This window comes from Parambassis ranga, chromosome 12 (genome assembly GCF_900634625.1).
Source record: "Parambassis ranga chromosome 12, fParRan2.1, whole genome shotgun sequence".
Lineage (NCBI taxonomy): Eukaryota > Metazoa > Chordata > Actinopteri > Ambassidae > Parambassis > Parambassis ranga.
Window position 1 is genome coordinate 12,511,944 of NC_041032.1, and position 20,393 is coordinate 12,532,336.

The 20,393-nt window shown below is 42.7% G+C and overlaps 1 protein-coding gene across 6 annotated transcripts in view; it reads left to right on the forward strand.

Annotated features, from left to right (window-relative positions):
- Positions 1-19,595, forward strand: part of garnl3 (GTPase activating Rap/RanGAP domain like 3) — a 53,530-nt gene extending 33,935 nt beyond the window's left edge. For 2 of the 6 annotated variants that reach the window (XM_028417836.1, XM_028417841.1), the window contains 26 exons: positions 276-340; positions 1,466-1,529; positions 1,705-1,731; positions 1,989-2,064; positions 2,448-2,546; positions 2,640-2,743; positions 3,890-3,998; positions 4,102-4,147; positions 4,224-4,330; positions 4,407-4,522; positions 4,912-5,034; positions 7,002-7,076; positions 7,315-7,429; positions 7,531-7,557; positions 7,635-7,739; positions 8,466-8,582; positions 10,314-10,480; positions 10,697-10,855; positions 11,251-11,317; positions 11,522-11,629; positions 13,353-13,471; positions 13,795-13,930; positions 15,619-15,678; positions 17,652-17,870; positions 18,044-18,164; positions 18,252-19,595. In XM_028417836.1, the coding sequence (XP_028273637.1) occupies positions 276-340; positions 1,466-1,529; positions 1,705-1,731; positions 1,989-2,064; positions 2,448-2,546; positions 2,640-2,743; positions 3,890-3,998; positions 4,102-4,147; positions 4,224-4,330; positions 4,407-4,522; positions 4,912-5,034; positions 7,002-7,076; positions 7,315-7,429; positions 7,531-7,557; positions 7,635-7,739; positions 8,466-8,582; positions 10,314-10,480; positions 10,697-10,855; positions 11,251-11,317; positions 11,522-11,629; positions 13,353-13,471; positions 13,795-13,930; positions 15,619-15,678; positions 17,652-17,870; positions 18,044-18,164; positions 18,252-18,417 (2,697 nt within the window). In that variant the 3' untranslated portion in view covers positions 18,418-19,595. The remainder of the gene's footprint in view (positions 1-275; positions 341-1,465; positions 1,530-1,704; positions 1,732-1,988; positions 2,065-2,447; positions 2,547-2,639; positions 2,744-3,889; positions 3,999-4,101; positions 4,148-4,223; positions 4,331-4,406; positions 4,523-4,911; positions 5,035-7,001; positions 7,077-7,314; positions 7,430-7,530; positions 7,558-7,634; positions 7,740-8,465; positions 8,583-10,313; positions 10,481-10,696; positions 10,856-11,250; positions 11,318-11,521; positions 11,630-13,352; positions 13,472-13,794; positions 13,931-15,618; positions 15,679-17,651; positions 17,871-18,043; positions 18,165-18,251) is intronic. The other 4 variants (XM_028417837.1, XM_028417839.1, XM_028417840.1 and 1 more) reach the window with 4 other exon arrangements.
- The last annotated feature ends 798 nt before the right edge of the window (positions 19,596-20,393 follow it).

A 20,393-nucleotide genomic window follows, 5' to 3' on the forward strand; every position in this document is an offset into this window, starting at 1 on the left:
CATCTGGAACCTGATTAGGGCGGCCCACCTCCGCAGCCTGATCACATTGATTTGTCTTGTTTCTGTAACCGGTACAGGATGTTTTGCTGAACAGAACAACTTTGTTTTGAACGGCCTTGGGTTCATATCATTCTTTGACTAATTGAAAAAACATGTTTTAGAATCGCTCTGCTACACATTTTAACCAAGTGACTCCTCACAGAAAAGCTGAATGAATCTGTGTGTGTGTGTGTGTGTGTGTGTAATCCTCTCCTGTGTCATTCCTCTTTGCTTAGGGCACTCTGAAGATCAGCCTCCCCTACAGCCCAACCAAAACACTATCAGTCAAGTCAATCCTAAGGTGAGAAGTGCCGCCTGGAGCTTGAGGGCAACATTCAGTCGTCACAATGAGAAGTACCGTTACTGTTATTGCTTTGAGCATAGCATTGTAATATGTGACTGCAATCAGAGCCTCAGATACATGGTAAGATTGTTTGCCTGTGGTTACAATAATGAAAAAAAAGTGGCCTGCTGATGTGATATATTGCAGGAAACTCAAATTTGGCACAAATGTTCTCTTTGATTCAAGAAAAAACTGGTTAGATTTTGCTCTTTTAAGGCCACTGTGACCTTAGGTCACCCTTTTGAACAGAAACGTACAATGAACTCTCAAGATTGGGGATGCTACTACCCCAAGGGAGGGAGCAGCTCCCTTGGGGAGTTCTGGTATGTTGGAGGAAAAACAGGCACCAGGAGATGGACAGGTGGATTGATGTTGCATCCTCAGTAAGGCAGGCTCTGGTCAGGTCTGTTGTCATGAAGAGAGAGCGGAGCCCAAAGGCTCTCAAATTCCAGTCAAGCTATGCTCCTTCCTTCATCTCTGGCCAGCTGTGGGTGGTGAACACAAATACAAGCACCCCTGTGAGTTTCCTCAACATGGTGGCTGGGGTCTGCTCTAGAGATAAGGTGAGGAGCTGAGTGTAGAGTTGCTGCTCCTTCACGCTAAAAGAGAAGCCAAGGTTTAGGCATCCTGATCATGGATAAGTAGAAAAAAGACTCTTAATAAATCCATTTAAGGTCTTCTGTACATATATTCTATGAGTCTGGGCATACATGGATGTAAGCTGCATCTTGAATTGTTGTCATATAACCACTCACTGGCACCTGGTTGGTGGTATTGACTTGTAAAATGACACATATGTACATGTATTTTCTAGCTATTTAAAAAAAAAAATCCACCATGTTTCCAGCAGCAGATGTCGTGAGTAATGAGATAAAAAAAGATGCATGAAACAGAAGATTGGAGGTTATCATTTCCTCAGGCTGAGCAGTGTCACAGCTCGAGCTCTGAATGAGTACAGGCTGAATGAGAAATCCCCTGTATCAGGTCTCCTTTTTGCTCCGTTAGCCTTTGGGCTGTTTGTCTTCCATCCTTACTAAGCAGCTCTTTTGTTCATCACTTCTTCTCCCTCTCCTCCTCTTACAGTGCAATGAACATGGACAGGTTTGAGAAAGGCCCCAGGGAGATCCTCAACCCGGAGATTCAGAAGGTGAGAGCGACACCGAGCAGAGCAGTGGCCCACTTTTAATGAAATACAGCGCCGGTCCATTTCATGCGGAGTCTGATCTGCAACAGCTAAACTTTATAACGCCCCTGGGCTGTGTCATGTCTCGCTGCAGCGCCTGGTCAGCGTGAATAATAGTTGTTATGTGCTCTTTCCTCAGGATCTGCTGGTGTTAGAGGAACAAGAGGTATGAAATGATACTGCTTTCATACTACACTTAGGCTTTCTGTAGTAACAATGTTGTCCGTGATTCTTATCAGTCCCTTTGTTTGGCTTATTTATATAGTAAAAGTATCACACTGCACTTCCATCTTATTATATAATTGCATAGTAAAGTCATCTGTCTGTTGGCTAAGTTATATCTAGTGTCTGATTTTACACATGTTGCCTTTTGAAAATGTAAAAAAAAAACTTTCAGTTCTTAATCAGACTCTTATTGTGTAGGGTTCTGTCAACTTTAAATTTGGTGTACTCTTTGCCAAAGATGGACAGCTCACAGACGACGAGATGTTCAGCAACGGTAAATCCCTCAACACTCTTACACACTCATTTCTCAGCTGTTAATTAAAAAAAAGTCCTACTTAGGCTCCAGTACATGGCAGCAAAACATAATGTGGTTATAGCTGCTTTTAAGTGTTATATGCACCAGATGAATCTGTGGGTTTATTTAATGATAAATGGGGGAGGAGATATGGGGGGGGGGGAGGACAAGGATGACGGGACGTGTTTGCACCTTTTTTGGATGTTACATCGGAATTTAAAGTAAAACCACTTTTAACATGGACCCTGACATCATTTAATGATGAAAATGATCTAATATCAAATGTATGTGAACCTTTCAGTATCATCTGTGATCTTGTGTGCAGCAGCAACAACTGTTGATCTGTCTTTTTGTGCTTGTAGAGATGGGGAGTGAGAGCTTTGATAAGTTCCTTAATCTGTTGGGTGATACCATTACACTGCAGGGATGGGCAGGTTACCGCGGAGGCCTGGACACAAAGAGTAAGAGCAAACATATTTATTATCAACATTATTTAAAATTAAAGGCTATTTTGTTATTTTATAGTGTTTGTTTGTGTGTTTGTTTCTGTGCAGATGACACTACAGGAATTAAGTCCATCTACACAGTGTATCAAGGCCATGAACTCATGTTTCACGTGTCCACCATGTTACCCTACTCTAAAGAAAACAAACAGCAGGTGTGTGTCTGTGGTTGTGCGTTTTTATTCTCTTGTTATTATGGCTAATCAAAGCCAGGATCATTTAGGGAGTAACATGACATTTGGACATTATTCGATCGCTCTCCTTTGTTAAGGTGCCTCCATGAGGTTTATAATTATGCTTTTTCATGAAATTTATGTCCATGAATTTTCATATAGCACCATGTTCAGGTTAGCATATCTGCTAGGTAATAGTCAGCATGTTAGCATTGTCATTGTAAGCATGCTAGTTTTTAAAATTCCGCTTAAATCAATGCAGCAAATGAAGCGCAGTTCCTCAAATGGCCACTAGAGGCTGGTCACCACAGACGTCCATGTTAACATGTCCAAACATGATTTCAGTCTCATTGTTCTTTATTTTTGTACATTTTCATACTTTGAAAATGGCAATAATGTCGATGTACATGAGACAGAGGCCTTCGTCTGTCCGTTATTAGGAAAAGAAAAATCCACTTCAGCAGAGCACAGTGTCAGCCAACCTGTCAAATGTATTCGGGTTAGCATGAGAGGGAGAAAAAAGGGACATTATTTCTCCATTCTGTAATGCCAATATGAGGGTGTGTGATTTAAAAGAGCTGCAGCTTAACAGATTTGAAATGTAATTGGACACTGGTGGTCAATAATAAGGAACAGTCTGTGCTGAGTGACCACAGCTGCACTCACACTGAGAATCACACCTGAGTCTGTGCAATATAAAGTCATTTCGATGTAAATTATGAAATTATTATAGTGTTAATTTCAGACGACAATCTGTCGCAGTCAAAATCCTGTCTCATGTGATTTAACAGTGCTCCTAAAGCTTAAACAAACTGCAGGTTTTTCTGTAAAGTTATTAAATAAATGGTGAATTTATTGGTGAATGAATGAATTTAGGTGTAGGTGAAATTATAAATCAGTACAGCTTTTCAGGAAAGGACAATATACAATTAGGAGTACCTACAAAATAACTTTTTAATTCTTCATGTGCCGGAAAGGTGACTTATAAAAACAGACTGATTTGATTACTTGGGAACTTTAAATACCACTCCTGTCAAACATGATGAATGACGCCGAGGTGCAGTGGCTGCTGGTGTTCTCCTCATGCGTGTGACTCTCTCTCTCTGTCTGCTCTGTCCTCTCTGCCAGGTGGAGAGAAAGAGGCACATTGGAAACGACATTGTTACCATAGTATTCCAGGAAGGGGATGATGCGTCGTCGTCCTTCAAACCGTCTATGATCCGATCGCACTTCACTCGTATCCTTCACACAGACCGTCAGCGGCGTCTGCTAATGAAATCACTGAAGACGTGCTGTCGTGCCTCCTGTGAAATAAGTGTTTCCTTTACTTTCACGTTCAGATATTTTTGCATTAGTTAGGTATAATAGCCAGAATGACAGTTACAGGTGAGTGTCTTTGGTTGAAGCTGTAAGGTTTCTGTGTCTTATTATATAAAGTGACCTGTTGTTATATGTGCCACAGGTTGAAGATTTTTTCAGAGGAGAGCGTTCCACTCTTTGGACCACCTCTCCCGTCTCCGCCTGTGTTTACTGATCACCAAGAATTCAGGGACTTTTTATTAGTCAAATGTATGAAAACATTAAAAGAAATATGTGCGGATAATATCTGCCTCATCTTACTCTGATCTATCCTCATCTCCTGTAGTAATCAATGGAGAGAAAGCCACACTGGAGACACCAACGTTTGCCCAGAAGCGCCAGCGGACTCTCGACATGTTGATCCTCTCGCTCTACCAGGACCTCATGCCTGACCTGCACAAGGTACGGCTCTTCTCACCACCAGTCTAAGCAGCCTTAACACTCAGAGGGACATATTTTTGGTCCTCCCCCTCACTCCTTCTTGTCACTTGAGTCACTGCTGAGCTGTGTTCTGCTGTATTCCACTGCAGCCCTCAGTCTGCCTCTGCACACTGCACCACACTGACTGGATACTACTGCAATGCTGACTTTCTCAGCAGGGCTCTCTCTCCTCACATCACTTTTTTCTTGTGTTTTTTTTTTTTGTCCCCTCCTTTCACTGTTGCTCCTAACACAACTGTGTTTCCTGCTGCTGTTCTCACCCCCTGCCAGGGTCTGTCTCTAAGAGCGCTTTTTTTGCTTTCTCTCTCTCTCTCTCTCCATGCCACATTTTGTGTGTGTTCCATGTTTAGGTTCCTTTTTCTCCTCAGAACATGTTGAACCGACGGTCCTTTAGCGACGTGCTGCCTGAGTCTCCGAAGTCTGCACGCAAGAAGGAGGAGGCGCGGCAGGCCGAATTTGTCAGAATAGGACAGGTAACACACAAACCACACGACCGTCATTTGATGCACACATACACAGAAAACACATGGGCACCAGAATAGACAAAGGTGTCAACACAAACACGCCGGCTCATCCAAGAAGCCTACACGCACATGCACACTGATTTTTATTTATATAGTTCATAATGAATACATATAAATAAATGTGCTCTTATTCTAAAAAAGCACTTTTAAACTATATAAATCTGTGTTTGGTGCCTAAGGAGCCGTACAACCAATTCAGCTGCACAGGGAGCAGAGAATTTATATATTACAGATGATTATTCTCCATGAAAGCTGTTTTCATCTGCTTCTATTGTAGAGAACACTTCAAATTCCTGCTGTAATCAGGAGGTTAATTCAGCTGTGGGACACACTGCATATATTTCCTACCTGGTCTGAAAAAACAAAGCACTTTTTCAGGCACGATGCATTTTAGACATTTTCTACAGGTTCTGTGCTTTCATGCTTGTGCCACAAAAATAGCCGTATATTAAAGATTTTACAAGAAAAACTCAAGTGTAGTGTTTATTAAAGAGGAATACTGGTGCCTTTTAAGAAAAAAAGTCACTGTCACACATCTTGGGACCTTATTTTGGTAAAAGTGGTGTGTCCAATTCATGGCTCTATGGATCGAAACTAAACAGAGGGTGCAAGTGTCTCACTCATAATAAATAATCTCATTGTTTCAGGAAATACCAAAAATACAAAAAGATGTTTTATTGTTGTGCCATTTACTTGTTACATTTAAATTCCATTAGGACTTAAAAAAGGAGCATTATCTCATATATTTCCATTGTAATAGATGCAAAATGGCCGAGAACCCATTAATATCAACAACTAAATACTGACGTGTAATTCTTTGCACCGATAAAGTCTTTGCAAAACTGCTCACAGAGAGGGCAGAGGGATGTAAAAATAAGGGGAAAAGAGCTCTCTGAGCAAGAGGTTGATTTAATCACCATTACACCTGATGTAATTATAATTATAGAGCACCAGACTCTGACCACAGAAGCCTACAAAGCTGTGCTGTGACGGTGAACTTAGGCGACCTGTGTCATTTTTGAAATAATTTGCCTCAGGGCAGCTGGAGGATAATGGATGTTTCAGGGCACATCTCTGCTCTGTTGTGGTGATGTTTCAGAGCGCCATTACCTAATGTGTCTGTGAATAAAGTCCTGCAAATAATGAATCAGAAATTACCCTTAGAAACCAAAAGCAAGGCCGTCTGTGCATGTAATGAACATCAAGCAAAGACACTTGTGCTTGTTTTGGGTTTGTTAAGCTCCTATAGAGCAACCTGTGAGCAGATCTGCTGTGTTAATTTTCAGACAGCTGTTTGCCATCCATCACAGTGACTCAGACTGTACCTTCTTTAAAAGACTTGTTTATGCCTCTAAGTAACTCTGTCCCCTTTGTTTCCTCTGTTTGGTGTCCTCATTTGTCTGCCCTCGTTGTCGGTGTTGCTGTTTGTGTTCTCTGCCTCGTTTCTGTCGCTCTTCGCTCATAAACATAAAGCCGAGGCATCGACACCTTGTGCTGTAAAGCATGAAAACAATGGAAGGCATACGTGTCGAGTCATTGATTATCCAGTTTTGTAGAGACGAGACATTTGTCCTCAAATAAACCGATGCTCTGTATGTTCACACAATCATTTCATGTTCTCCTGGATGTCTGGATACAAGTATTTCCTCCTGGATGCCACAGTGAGCTGCATCAGTCTCTGGACTCATTGTTTTATCGTCAGATTGGCTGTTTATGCAGATATGTAAAAAGTGACTGCAGCCTCAGATGGTCATGTTGACTGTCTTAATGAGCTGCCACAGCTCTCTGCACCTAAATAAAGAAAATATGATTAATGTAATAATTATTTCCATTACTGCAACCTAAAGCACACAGAACATTCAGGTGTGTTTATTACACGGAGTGTCTGCTACAGTCTGGTTTCTTTTCCTCTCCAGGCTCTGAAGCTGAAGACCATCGTGAGAGGAGATGCCCCGACAAGCCTCGTTACCACAGGCCTGTGCAGAAAAGAGGTGAGGGGACAGTAATATGTTTATCTTTAATATGTTTATACCAATGTAGAAAACTGTTCTCATGTTTGTGACCCTTTATTGTTGTTTTTGTGTAATGCCACTTGCTACCAGTAGGGGGAGAGTAGTTTTATGGTGTGTCCTTAATGAAAAATATCTAATTAACTCATCAGACAGTAATGATCTGATCCCTTGGAAGTTAATATGTCATTCCATCCTTGTATGTGTCCGTATGCCGCAGCCGTGGGAGTCCCAGTCGTTCTGCAGCACTTTCCCTTATGAGACCGTGTGCGCTGACTCCTGGGGTCAGTCTCTGCTGGCTGCCACCGACACAGCGGGGGTCATGCTGCTGGATGGTGAGGCCACGCTTATCAATACGTCCTGTACCCTCTAATATAAAGCCACCCATCCATATCCATTCAATATCCAGCAGATAATGTTGTTGTCTGTGTTTCAGGGCCTGATCCAGTCCTGTCCAGCAGCGGTAACTGACACACAATCAATAATCCTCCACTGATACGTGCTTCAGATTTTACCCTTCTTTTTATTTGTGTGTTTCAGAGACGCAGACCCTGCCTCCTGTGCAGGTGTTTGATAAAACTATGGTGGTGAAGCAGATGCACGTTCTTGAGCCTCAGGACCTGCTCATCACCCGAGCAGACAAAGGTAGACAGGATGCTTCTTATAACACCCTCCATCACGTCAGAGACTGCTTCCCCTGGTGCTGTTCTTCGTCATCCTCTCATTGACTCAGAACTGTATTTACAGCACAGCATCTTTCTCATTATTTCCGCTGCTCCGTCTTATTTTATCTCTGTCATCTCTCTTTCAGTGTTGTTGAGTACATACTTACCCTTTCCACCCCCACTGGTCCACTGAACACATTGATCTCTTGCTGCGATCTATGGCAGCTGACCTATAGTCAACCAATCCCTGTAGGGTGTGTGTGTGTCTGTTTATCCTGCAGGACCTTATTGACTGTGAGAGTGAAGTGCACTGTAAAGGACTGATAGAAAAAAATCAAACATACAAACAGTGTAAATAAGACATTTCTGTGTACAGCCAGCCAGCAGTAGGATTTCTCTCATGTTTGTGCCAACCAGAGGGGCATGTAATTAATTACCCTGCACATGATTAGCTAACCCTAATATTGACAAACAGGGTTGACTTGAGTTTTGATAGTGATTATGTGATGGCAGCACAAACATTTGTCACAACTGTGTGTGGGCTTTGATAAAGCTTCTGAGAGGGCGCAGAGCCTCTGGAAGCCTCCTAGTAATCCTCCTTCAGAACAACACTGTTGTCTGGTCGTGGGCGGATGATTAAAGAAGGAGATGGCAAATTAAGAGCAACCTTCATGCAAGACAGAAGCGGCTTTTGTTTTGTTTCCAGGAAAGGACGCTCGGCTGTACGTGTTCCGGCTCAGCACGATCAAGAGAGGCCTGGAGGAGCGGCAGCTCGTCAGGAGCAAGTGTGACTGTCGGGAGAATAAACTGGAGAAAACTAAAGGTACATCTCAACAACAAATATCCTGTAGGCTGTAAACATGGGATTTAATTCAGCTCAAGGTGTCTTACTTTAGTGCCGCAACAACAGCACTTGTTGCTTCATCGCCTATAAACAGGCATGAAAAGAAGCTCTACTATGAAGTTTCTGTGCACCAGCTAGCAGGATGCTAATTTGTTTCCAAGAAGCCCCAGCCTGCCCTGATTAGTCAGCTCCAATGGCATGAGCAGCCACTCTGCATCATGTTGGCTGGTGAAAGGACACACACAGGGGGAGGGAGGGACATCAATATGTGCTCCAGAGGACAGGATGAGTCACACTGTTTTTTTTTATTTTTCTCCAGGAAATATCAAAATATATATAAATCCACTGTTTTGGGCCCAATTTATACAGCATCAACACAATCCAGTTCAAGAAACAAAATACAATACAGGATGTTTTCTCCCTTAACTGTTAAAAATAAACTGTTAAAAATATACAATAAAAAAATACAAAATATATAAGTAGGGGAGACTGGGGCTTTTTGTCACATGGGTAAGTTGTCACACTTGCAATAACTTGACCATAAAGGGGGTCTACTCAAAAGAGGAAATCTAGTTTTGTGTTTAAACATAACGTGATGTCACAAACTGTCTGGGAATACCAAAGCGCACTGTAAACTGAGGCGAGGACAAATTTTTTCATATGTGAAAGTAAAAAATACCAACTAAATATTTTTTGTAATTGTCTGCTTAAAGACACAACATCAATTATTTAACATTTGAACCTGTTAGAAGAGAGAATAAAGTGTTTGGCCAGACTTGAGTAGTGCTTTACTTTAAAATATGGCTAAAATTAGCAAATATGGGTGGGTGTGGGGCAAATTGTCTCACTTGAGTATATGCAATAATAGACACAGAGAATCTGCTGGTTAATGGTTGTTCAATGTGTGAGGAAAAACTCACAGGAGAAGATATTGTCAGGAATTACAAAAGAAAAACAAATCTTTTTCTAGCTAAATTTAATTTAGAATATTAATTAAACTGAAGTGGTCTTGTTTTATTTATGCCAAACATGTGTGACGTATTACTCCACACGGTGTGTGACAACTTACCTGCTAATGGGGCAGCATGTCACATGTGTGCATCCCCTATTAAAATGCTGATAAGTCTGCACAGAATAGAGATATCAAAATAAAATGAATACAAAACCTGTGCCCAAGACTTTGTTCTTTCATTTGGTAAGTATTTTTTAACAATCTGATGAACTAATTTTAAGATATATAACAGAGTGTGACAACAAGCCCCGGTCTCTTCTACAGTGTACACACAAACCAGCAGCTGTTAGCGTAGGTTAGCCTAGCATAAACATATTACAGCGATAAAAACCCACATGCTATACAATTTAAACACTGCTCCTCACACTGATTTAAAAAAAAATGTCTCAATAAGTGAATTCAAAATTTTTCTTTTTTAAAAAACTGACTCTGGCAAATCATCAACAGAGTTGCTTTCAGCTTTTGGCAGAGGGAATAATTTAATATGTTGTACATCCAGTCAGCCTGCAGTGTGACCATAATGAACAACCCCTTGGCAGAGTGCACACACATCACATTTGACCCTCTGCTGGTGTCATGCCAGCCGTCCGAACCGGCTGCATCGATCCGTGCGATGATGCCAGGAAACCTACAGCACAGCACGTGTCCAGAGTACTTTCCAACTCCCCTCACCTCCTCGTCCCTCCTCTTTCTCGCAGGTTGTCATTTGTACTCTATCAACACCCACCACGGCTCAGAGCTGAGGATAGTAGCAGCCATCAGGAACAAACTCCTCCTCATTACAAGGAAACATCCACGCTTCGAAGGTTTCAGCGCCATCGCCGCGGGAGCGGACTCCCCTGTGGAGGAGTTTCAGTACATACGGGTACAACAGCCACAAGAATGAATGAATGAAGATAGAAACACATGAAGTCAGAGCATTCAGCTTATCCTGTGATGACTGTCTGTGTATTCATTGATATACTATGGAAAAAAATAAGCTATTTGATCCATAGCAGTATTTTCCGAAGCATTATGGGAGATGTGGTTCCATTGCTAACAGCGTGATTATCTACACAGTCAATATCTATCCGCCCATTAGGAGATCTGTCTGTGTGATCCGCCGGTGGTGATGACACTGGTCGACGGGCCAACTGGAGAAAATGACAATATGATCTGTGTGGCCTACAAACACCAATTTGACCTAATCAATGAGAGCACTGGAGATGCCTATCGGCTACATCATGTAGATGCCAACAGGGTGAGTCACATGTACACACGCTCACATAAATAAACCCAGTGGTTTTCTCCTCCCCCCCCTCCCTGTGTTCTTGTGTTGTGTTCATGCTGCTAATTACTTTGGGGAATCAACACATTGTCATTCATAACCAGCTGGAGAGGAGAAAAGAAGAATGAGTAGAGTGGAGGATGAGCAGCTGTTCTAATAAACTCACTCTACATTTTTCTTTGTCAAGGAAAGAAAATGAAAAATCTAGCAAAGGCTTTTAAAATGCTGAACGCACCGCAGACTTCAGCCAATGTTGATGGCTTTCTGTGTCACAGCCTGAGCATTAATTACACATACCTTAAGGGTGTTTATTAAAAACCTTGTTTTGTTGAAGTGATCTCTTAACACTGACTTGTCTTTGCCTGCAGGTAAATTTTGTAGCAGCCATTGATGTGTATGAAGATGGGGAGGCCGGTCTGCTGTTGTGTTACAACTGTGAGTCTCCCTTTAACATTTCAGAAATGATTTGGGTCTCTTGTCTTTGAGCCTTTATGATGTGCCTGTGCCACTGGAATAAAAATCACAGCACAGACTGCAACAGAATATCAATAGATATTTTTGAAACTGAAGCCATCTACTTGTCTGCATAGCAGGACAAATATGTGTCAGTGAGTTAACGTGAAACTTGTTTGTCTCCAGATATTTGTTACTATAAGAAAGTTTGTCCGTTTAACGGCTCCACACCGATGATCCAGTCCAACACCTCCGATTTCCACTTCAGCTGGAACCAGATGCCCAATGCTATTGGTAGGTTACCACGGCAACAGTGCTTGGGACCCACCCACCCTGCCCATGCTGCTGGCCTGGCCGGAGCTTGCTGTCACCATGGAAACACCATGTGTTAGCCACAAGCATCCAAATGGCCTGTGTGATTGTGTGTGTGTGTGTGTGAGTTGTGCATGCTATGATTAATGCAGAAGGTGATGAAAAGCAAACACAATCAGTATTAAACCTGTAACTCTGACCTTGTTGATGACCGAATGCTGCCGCTTTGGTTGGCTGTGAATCTGAAATGTGCCCTTTTTCACACATACAAAGCGTGCGATGCAAAGTAATAAACCAAACATACTAAAGCATATATAAGAAACAGCTGTGCAGCCATTATAATCCAATAAACCAAATGTGGCTTATTGAATTAAACTGCTTCCAAATGGTTTCTTAGCACCCCTCCAGTGATGGCGAGCATGTTTTTAGCATACTTTTATTAGCCCAGCACACATTTGTTTTTGTTTTTTTTGTGACCAAGAGATAAAGCCTGTGCATGAGTTAGAAATTGCAGTTCACCCAGCAGCCTCTTGGGGTTGGCTCCAAAAGTGAGGCAATCCTCATAGACTCCCATGTTAAAAACTTCACAACAGCTTAACATTACACATAAATATGGCCGTGACTGCTTCCAGTGACTGACTTACAGCACTCTGCCTCAGCTCCACTCACACTCCACCTCTATGCCTGTATTTGGAGTTTAGGTGGACTGTGATGCTGTCAACATGGTCAGAGCAACGTCACACACAGTCTTAAAGGTAGGGTAGGAGATTTCATTCTGATGCACTTTTTGTTAAATTAGTGTAACTCTTTACAATCCGATAGCAACCAATTAGTTCGGCAGTTTCGCATTAAAATGAAGAATATGAATCATCTGTGGAAGCTATAAAACGTTAAAAACATCAGCCAATCCTACAAGGCGCCCCTGTGCAGAGTATTGGCTGGTTGTCACTCTCTTCCTGCTCTGTGCGCACCAGAGAGGTACGTGCATGATGGCCGAAGTCACAGACCGCAACTCGTCTTCAGGTAATGCGTGTCCATGTGATTGGGAGGCGTGGCTTCGGGGTGAGCTCCGAGAGAAAGGGGCGTGTGTTTACTTTCGAAATCTGGCTGACTCTCACTGAGTTTTCAAAATCTCCTACCCTACCTTTAACATGGTGCTTCAGGAACCTAGGCAGTGATGTCATGGGCACTCTGTCCATAGTAATGTTATAAAAGCTGTCCAACCTTGGCTACGTACCTTTGTACGTTTTGGTTAAAAGTACCAATGTGAACATTAAGTATTATTTTCCTGCTTTGATCTGGTCCTAAAGAACCGAAGCGTGAACCAAAAGTAGATTTTTTAATAGAATTGAAAGTTGGTGGTAGATAAACCTCGGAACTGAAGCAATCCAACAGTTATCTGGTTTATAACGGCTTCTGTTAGCATCCTTTAGCCTTGTTCAGTCCCTTATAAACAAAGTAAGCATCTAGCTGGCTAACTTAGTGGAGTAAGTTTCCGTGTTATACATTTAACATAAAGCAGAGAGCAGTCCGACCAGATTCTGCTTCTGCATACAGTATATCTGCTTCTAATGATGACATTTCCAAATGTCATTCTGGGTGGAAGTATTAAATGTCAGGTATTGTGGGACTTCCTGCAGCGTCTCCCTGTTGCCTCCTTTTGATCATAACTCTTGTTTTTCATTTGCTTGTGTTGTCTCTGCAGTTTGTGCATTTCCCTACATCCTGGCCTTCACAACAGATTCCATTGAGATCAGACTGGTGGTCAATGGCAACCTCGTGTACACAGCAGTGGTCCCGGAGCTGCAGTTGGTTTCTTCACGGGTCAGTAGGATGGATGAAATAGAAGTGTGAATGTTTTCAGTGTCAGACTTCACTCTCTGTAATCTGAGTAGCTGCCTCAGCTTTTTTATTTCAATCAATCTTTATTACCCCAATGGGAAATATGGCTGGTGATCTGCATGGCTACAAAGCAATAATATCATGTATACACTGAGATAAATTAAAAAAGAAGGACATCTGGCGTTAAACGAAAATACCTCATCCAGTCTATTTGTGTTTCACCTTCTTTCTTCTTTCCTCTTAATATTTCCTGGCTCCTCTACATCTCTGTATTGATTTTTACTTCCTCTCTGTGGGCTCCACAGTCGGACATCTATTTTGTTTCGTCTGCTCCGGTGAGCTCAGCCTCCAACTGCAGTTCAAGAGACACCAGCTCCCAGAGTTCCCCGCAGACGCCCACCGGCTACGAGATGCCCGTGTTCCCCTCGCCGCTCGGCGATGGTAAGCCCTGCACAGCAACACAGCCCGAGGATGTTGATTATTACAGCGCTGATATTAAAGGTTCCTATATGTCATCATTGCCTGCAGGACCTTGTTTGACTGCAGTTGCCCTCTTAGCCCAGAGCTTGACAGCCATTTACATAAACTTGTCTCAGCAGAATGGTTCGCTGCCTTTCTCCTGCAGGGTTAGGGTTCATTTACTGCCGTTTTTAGCAAGTGTAGTTTCTACAGGAAGACACCTAATTGCATTTAACTCTACCATGACTCAACGAATAACACTGAAAGAAACAGACAAATATTCAAATGTCTTCGTCGTTAGCCTCTGAGTTTAACACGTCTCCTTAACACACTTCTCTTTTGACTTAAAGCCGACAGAAGGTTTCAATATTTGGTTGCTTGTAAAAGCTGACTTCCAAGCAACCTTGCATATAATGTAAAAATATACAAACACTGGTCAGTATGCCAGCCAGCATTCGTAAATATTCCTCAATGCAATTAAGTACAGATAGGTTACCATGGTTACACCCATCCAACCGACAACAAGACACTCTACAGGGCACTATATAGTGTGTTAGGAGTCATTTCTGACACAGTCTGAGAGTTACGTGAGCGGCTAACTGAGCAGTAATTATGAATTGTTAATAACTTGACGAGTAACAGATGAGTTGTATTAGCTTTCCTCCTCATACAGTTGTCATGATCAATAACATTACCTACAGAGGCTGTGACAAGTTTATTTCTCTGATGGATGACGTGGATTAATGTCTCTGGTAGCGGGCTTCCGGAGCCATTAGATTTTGTCAGGTAGTCCCTGAACACACCAGACTGTCCTCATAATCAAACCTAACTGAACGGAGGCCTTTAATTGAAACACAGGTAGAAATGTAATCTGAATGGATTGATTCGAAAAGTGGTTTGTAGTTAGGTGCGATTTAATTTGTAGTCCGACAGCATCTTTATGATCTAACAAATTGCCAAATGAATAACAGTCTTAATTACCATCATCCCTCCCACCGCTGCCAGTCAATGGACACGGGAAGCGTCCTCAGAGGCACAAAACACTTTCAGAGATGATCTAGGATCAATACAATCCCCACCCTCCTCTATCATTCATTGTGTAGTTGACCATTCAGCAACCCCTCCTTTCATTCTTGACCTGTTCCTGATTGACACAGCTGTGACGCACAGCTGTTGTTAATGCAGTTGGTAACACACAGGTTTGTCGTTCATTAGTGAGTCAACAGACTGATGGATGATGACTGCTCTTTGTTCACGAGCCTCCCCCATTTAAAGGATGCAAATGTGTTCATCTGACGGCCTCAGTGAAGGACAGGGCTTCAGGAGAGCAATTATTAAAGTGGTTGTGTACCTGCTGCACCATCAAGGCAGTCTGCCTAAAAAGCTTGTATATTTACAGGTCCTATTAGGGGCTAACAGGCAGGGAGGATTGTCTGTTGCTGCGGCCATTAGCCAAAGGTGGGCTTTATGCTTTCAGCCTGGTTCGGGTAATCATTTCTCTCAAAGGGGTTCTCATTCTGTTTCCTGTTTTGAGCTGATTACGAATATCATTCTGCATCACTGGGACCTAACTGAGAACCTGCTGTGTGTGTGTGTGTGTTTGTGTGCCCAAAATGTGTTACTGTGTGTGTCTTCAGTCTGTGTAACCCTCTTCTTCATTCCTGGTTCAGATTCTATACGGATCCCCTATGGTACCAAGCTTTCCCTGTACATGTCTAAGGATGCTGAAGGTACTGCAGGACTCTCCAACAACTTGTCCTCTGTTCATTTAAAAAAAAAAAAAAAAAACACCTTCATAATGCTGCCCCACTAACATGCACGTGCTCCCAGAGTGTATCACCCTGTCTGCTCCAAGGCGGCATGTTGACTTGAATGTTAAGTGAACATTATGTCTTCCCCATCCCCCCTTTCTTTCTGTCTTCACTAATTAAAGCATCAGCTTGACGAGAGGGTTAACAAAAAAAAGAGGTTTGAGAGCACAAAGTAAAAAGTGAGACGGAGGTGGTTTTGTCAATCAAGGTGCAGGGTTTTAAAAATTACAGGAGAGGCAGAGGAGGTATGCAGGAGTGAACGAGGAAGAGGGAGGGGCTGTGTACAAGTAAGAGAAAAGCAGGGGGAAAAGGGAGAGAGGGAAGGAGAAGACACGTCTGCCGCAGCATGATTTACAGATTGCACTGTCGCCATGGAGACTTTTGTCAGCCCTCTCTTCGATCCAAAGTGGTCGTCCAAACAGGGGTGTGGGAGGTTTGTAGATGGGGGGGGGGGCAGGGAAAGGTTGAAGGGCTGCTGACAAAAATCCCATCCTCTAACTGCCTGTGCGCCTGCCGTATCTGCTCCTCGGGGAGGGTTTCATCTGATGTAATCGCATCAGTAATGTGAACAAGATGCTGTTACTGATGTGGCTGCTGGCCACCATCTACCTCCACTGGCTTAAAACAAACACCACCAAACACCTGCAGCCAGAGCAGCTCTGGACAGTTCAACTTCAATTAGTGCTGAAAAGAAAATTTGCACGCCAGTGTGATGGACTGCGACACTTCCCCCGGTCCAGAGACGCACGTGGAATATATCGATCTCTGTGATTATATATTCCTAGAATAACTGCATGCTTTCTCGTATTTTGTCTAGTTTTTTTTGGGTCTGTGTGGCAGCGCAGGTCCATGAGAGCGGATCTGTAACAGCACTAACACAGTGTACCTGTCAAACATCAGCAGTGACCCTCTATTTTTCTCCATGGCTCTTTACCCTCCTCTCACCTGCTGACATTTCAGACGAGACGGTCCTCTTTTGTGCTGCGTCGACTCCCCCACTTTGATTCATTCTCATCTGTGTTACCTCCACCAGCAGTCTGCCTCAGTGGAGCAATGTGTGGCTGATGAACTCTAATGCTGCTCCCCAGTGGCATGATTAGGCACTGCAGCTTTGCAGGCATATTCTAGTTCTATACAGGAGGATTGATTCTAAGATTTTAGGATTTTTAATATTTTTGATTTTTTTCTGATTTAATTGCACTATATTGGAAAAATGTTTTTACTTTACCTTAGACAACATATTAGAGTTTAAAGGGACAGTTCGTCTCATAATGCACCACAAGCATGAAGCTATCCAGCTTTTACAGTGGAGAGAGATGACCTATAGCTCCAAAACTGTGTCTCATCTCATACCAAAATATCTATAGATGAGATGAGATGTTAGAGGTTCCTTGAATGCACCACAGAGAGGCTCTTTTATGCATAGAATGGAAACAAAGAGAAACAGAGCTAGCCTTAGTATGTATCTTGTGCCTGTTAGCATTAGCTTAGCATTTGTTATATCCAACAAAACCACTTCCTCAGATTGCAACTTTTTGTTTTGTTGGACTTTTTGTGTTGTATTAGCACCCCCCCATTTTCTTCATGCTAAGCTATAAGCTAACTAAATGCTGCCAACCTCAAACTTTGTAGTCTTTACGCCCAACAGGCTCAATGTGCAATACTGAGGCAATAATAACAAAAACTGTTCAGTAGCTGAGAGGAAAGTCAGCGCAGGTTTCAGATGTCATACGTAACTTCCACACATTGCCCGTCCTTTATATGTGCTTCTTCTTTGACATTTTGTTCCCATCTTTTTCTGTCGTCTCTTGTTTTAATCCCTTCTCTTTCCACGTGCCTTCTTTCTTTTCGTATCTCCTTTTTTTTCCATCCTTTTCTTTACTCTCTCTCAGGCGAGGCAGCATGTAAGCAGATCTTCAAGATCCCTCTTTGTAACTTGGTGGGCCGCAGCATCGAAAGACCCCTGAAGTCTCCTCTGGTCAACAAGGTGCTGACGGCGCCCGCCCCCACCATGCTGCCGTCGACTCCTCTCATCTCAGCCACACACTCGCTTTCCCTGTCCCGCATGGAGATCAAAGAGATCGCCAGCCGCACGCGGAAGGAATTACTTGGTAAAACGTTCCCAATTTGTGTTAATGTATGCTACACAAAGGGTTACAGCCAGATTAGCTTAGCTTAGCATTCATTATAGAGATCCAGAAAGGCAGGGTGTGTCTAACCAGCCATCTTATCCATAAATCTAACCATTTCCTTGTTACTGAGCTGTTTATTGTTACCAACATAGGTCTGACAGAGGAACCGAGTGGGAAATCTGACAGTGGATCAGTCAAGCAGCGAAAGATGAGCAAGAAGAACACCGAGGAGGAGCCCAAAGCTCGAGCACTGACGTCAACAAACAGCGACAGGTGACATATTTACCAGATGCCACACCTGTAAATGTTGCTTTGCGTCACTTTAACTTGATAATGTGTTACCGTGCACATTAACAACAGGTTCGCCTCAGAGTCTATTGATGCAGACCTGGACGTCCAGCTGCACTGTTCGTCCAGTTCAGAGACCGAGCCTGAGAAGGTGGTGCTGCGGGCGGAGAGCCCGCCTCAGGCCCGCGCGTTCGCCCTCTCCACCTCCTTTGAAGAAGATGTCCTGGACCTAAAGTGAAGACAATCCCATCGTGCACTTCTCTGCCCTCCCACCCCTGTGCTGTCATTGTTATTTTACACTTTTGGTTGGTTTGGTTTTAATTTGTTGGATTTATTTCTCAACTTTTTTTTTTTTTATTTTATTTTTGGTTTGTTTATACCCACGGTATCTTGGTTCTCCTCATTCATAGGACAAAGATGGGTGCAGTGGGAGTTGGAGGACGTGTCTGTGTGTGTTTGTTTTTTCGTGAGCAGTCCCTCGGCCACTGTGTGTTGGGTGTTTGTGTTGCCCCCGCAGCAAATAACCCAAAGAGGCGATGAGGTTGTGCGAGATGTCGTGGTGTAATTAGACTTTTGAGATAACGGTTTGATCCCAAACCACAAGCTGAATGTAAATCTGCGAACGGAGGCACGACAAAAATCTCTGCACACTCACACATTCCCTCTGAAGTCACCAGAGCTTAATATGTGTTGTATATTATGTGATTATTTCAGATCCACTTTCAAATGTTGTATGATATGCATATGTATGTGTACATCTGTTTATACATGAAGATGCACGCAGCGTGCCTGTGGTGCAGATTTATAGATATATTATAAAAAAAAAAATTATTCCCTTATTTAGTAAAAGTATGACCTTTTATGCTCTCTGCACATTTTACTCCTCAATATTTTCCTGATTCACGGTATACAGGTAGACAGGGCTCGAGGCAAAGTCTCCCACAAGTGCCATTTCCCAGCATCCTCCATGGAACTACACCTCTAACAGCCACTGTATTCAGGTGTCAGGCAGTAGCAGCCATGATTGTAGTCCACATGAGATTACAATGCTGATTCCAATCCTACTTCAGAAGGCCATTTTTTGAAGCCACATAAAAGTTAAAATGCGAAATGGTTACTATGGGAACAGCAAAGGCCCTAAACATTACATTACATTAAAAAAATGAAAAAATGTTCCAGAATGGGGAAAAACTAAAGTTTAAATTGATCAAATCAAATAATATCATAGCAAAGAGGAGTTTGGTCATAAATAGAAGTGAACAAGCATGATAACTAATACACAAATAGTTTACCGTTCACACTGGGGACATCAATCCGGCTAGAGCGGGATTCGGGCCGTATCTGGATATATCTGGATTGATTTTTTTCTACCTCTCGGAGGTGGATCTAGCTGCATTGGCTCACATCTGGCTCAGGTGTAAACGCAAACGCGGCTAGCGAATCCCGCTTGCAAAGTGATACTGCTGGTTCACAGGGACAGTGTCCGGGTCGTGTACAAAAGCCGTATATAAACAACCATCGAACTACGACAGCTTTGCCCCGAGTTTATTTTTCACAGGGCTACAATTGATTTTAGAACCAAAACAAAAAAACGAAAGAACGAGCGACACAGGACAAAAAAACACACACGACACATGCACACACAGTCCTACCGCGACCTAAACAGACTCTGTATATTACAAGGCGCCACCTGACAAGCCAGATTGAGCTGGATTGAGCGTGAAACCACGTGTGTGATAGCCAGATTTGAAAATAGGTCATATCCAGCTTAACGGCTATCTGGATTCAATCCTACTCTAGCTGGATTGACTTTCTCCATTGTGAACGGGGCCTTATAGTCTAATCTAACCCAGAGTGGTCATCTTCCCTGGTCCTGTAGATCCAGATGCCTGCTGATGATGATTAAATTAACTGAGCGATCAATTAAAGTCAAATCCTGATAGGCAGAATATTTCACTTTTGTTGTAGAACTTTAAATTTGCAGATATTTGAGTGTCTGACTTGTAAACCGTGTTCACCTTGACTTTTAAATAAAAACAATTGGAGAACTACAGTTGGTGCTTAAGTGCCTGGAAACCAAACCACTCCAATACCAGCCTAAGATACTCAACATTAACTGAACCCACAGCAGTTAAACTCCACACAGTGTGCAGTATTTCAGTCCTGTAACTATCTAACATTGGAATCATACACTATTTAAAATCCATATGATGT